Here is a 1,652-nt window from a genome sequence, read left to right as displayed (position 1 = left end):
AAAAATTGTCTCGCGATCTGTGAAATAACAATTTTGTCACTTTTATAACTTTTGTTTTAAATTGATCGCCGACGGATAATAATAAAAGTTTCTTCTTAACGGCTTTCATAATTATTTGGTGCATGCAAAAATTACAAAAATTGAAAAAAAAAAAATATGGATGCCGATAAAAATAATTTAAAATTTAAAATAAAATGTTAAAATAATTCTTTTACGTAGAAACAAATAAAAACAATATATATGTTTTTACTTTCATTTTGGTTAAATTTAACTTAATTATTTTGATAAGCAAATGGCATTGAGTTCATAAGTCTATCTTTTAGAATTGAATTCGATATGATTTGTAAGCTAAGCTTCATCTTCCATTCTTCTTCCAGCGTAGTCAGTGAAGATTTATTAACCGGAAAACTTTCACTATTCTCGCTTTTTATATTGTTTATACTGACAGGCATCGTCAAAGAAGTTGAACTATTTCTGCCATCAATATTTTCACTGCTAGGCCCAGGCGCGTCCATTGCAGCAGACGCTGCCGATGAGCTAGAAGCTGCTTGCACAGCTACTGCTGCTGCTTCCAGTAACATTTTGGCATCATTCTCTTCAACTTGATTTGCTGCCGCTGATATGGCGGTTATAGCGCCCGATAAGCCATAAGTAGGCATAGATCCTAAATGAGTAATTGGAGGTTCAGGTGTATTTCCCGTTTCATTGCTGGCATTACCATCGCTGGCGCATTCGCCACCGCTATTACCACAGCCTGTTGCTAAATTGATTTGATTGGGAACATAAATTGGAAATTTCACACAGTTCTTATCCTTACGTATACTGAGATTCTCAGGTAAATCATAACCATCGTCACAGCCGTTATTTACGGGATCCACATTTTCACATAAACTTTCTGTTTTAATTTTATTAAGTATTTTCGTTGTATTTTCTCCCACTATTTGTTCGTGTTGCCCTCCTCCTCCTCCTCCTCCTCCTCTGCCTCCTTTTACCCCTCCTCCACCACCTCTACTATTACCGGACCTACTAGTTCTGGATAATTGATTACTTCTATTACCCGTAGTTTGTTGAGCGATATTTTGCGGTACACCATGTTTAGATACTAAATGCCGTACCATATGATATTTGCGGCGAAAACGGGAAGGGCATAATTCGCAATTGAAACGGGGCGGTATGCCAATGCATTCATCGCGCGAATGTCGCTGTAAATGACGTTTGCGTAGATAGCTTTTACCGCAAATGCCACAAGAAAAACGAGGTCCTAACCCTAATGTACCATTGGCAGACGCCATAGGCTTTCTGTCCATTCGCTCAGGCGAAGAAATTTTATATGGTTCCGCGAGACCGAGAACTTTATTATCCTCTATTGACATAGGATTCGATGCACTATAATTCAAAACTTTTGGATTTGTAAAGAAATGGATGAACACACATACATATGCATATATATATATATATATAAATGAGTTATATGGAAGAGTGGGTGAACAGAAATAGCAGGGTTGGTAAGGTAGTAAGCAGGTTGGTTTTTTTGAGATGTTAATGTTGTAATTGTTGTTATGTTATTGATGATTGATCCAAGTATGATGATGATGTTGATGATGATGATCATATTTTTGTTGCAGATGAAAAGATTGTTTGTTTGTTTGTTT

The 1,652-nt window shown here is 36.5% G+C and overlaps 1 protein-coding gene across 1 annotated transcript; it reads right to left on the bottom strand.

The window, feature by feature from the left end:
- Window positions 1-213: 213 nt before the first annotated feature.
- On the bottom strand, window positions 214-1,583 carry LOC119643352. The gene has a single exon (XM_038042701.1). The coding sequence runs from the start codon at window positions 1,371-1,373 to the stop codon at window positions 273-275; it is 1,101 nt and encodes a 366-aa protein (XP_037898629.1). The 5' UTR covers window positions 1,374-1,583; the 3' UTR covers window positions 214-272.
- Window positions 1,584-1,652: the final 69 nt, after the last annotated feature.

This window comes from Glossina fuscipes, unplaced genomic scaffold (assembly GCF_014805625.2).
Source record: "Glossina fuscipes isolate IAEA_lab_2018 unplaced genomic scaffold, Yale_Gfus_2 60433, whole genome shotgun sequence".
Lineage (NCBI taxonomy): Eukaryota > Metazoa > Arthropoda > Insecta > Diptera > Glossinidae > Glossina > Glossina fuscipes.
The sequence above is the reverse complement of the archived record's forward strand: the minus strand, read 5'-3'. Positions and strand labels throughout refer to the sequence as shown.

Excerpts from the sequence above, each read along its gene's own strand:
- LOC119643352 (XM_038042701.1), bottom strand. The coding sequence starts at position 1,373 with ATGTCAATAGAGGATAATAAAGTTCTCGGTCTCGCGGAACCATATAAA.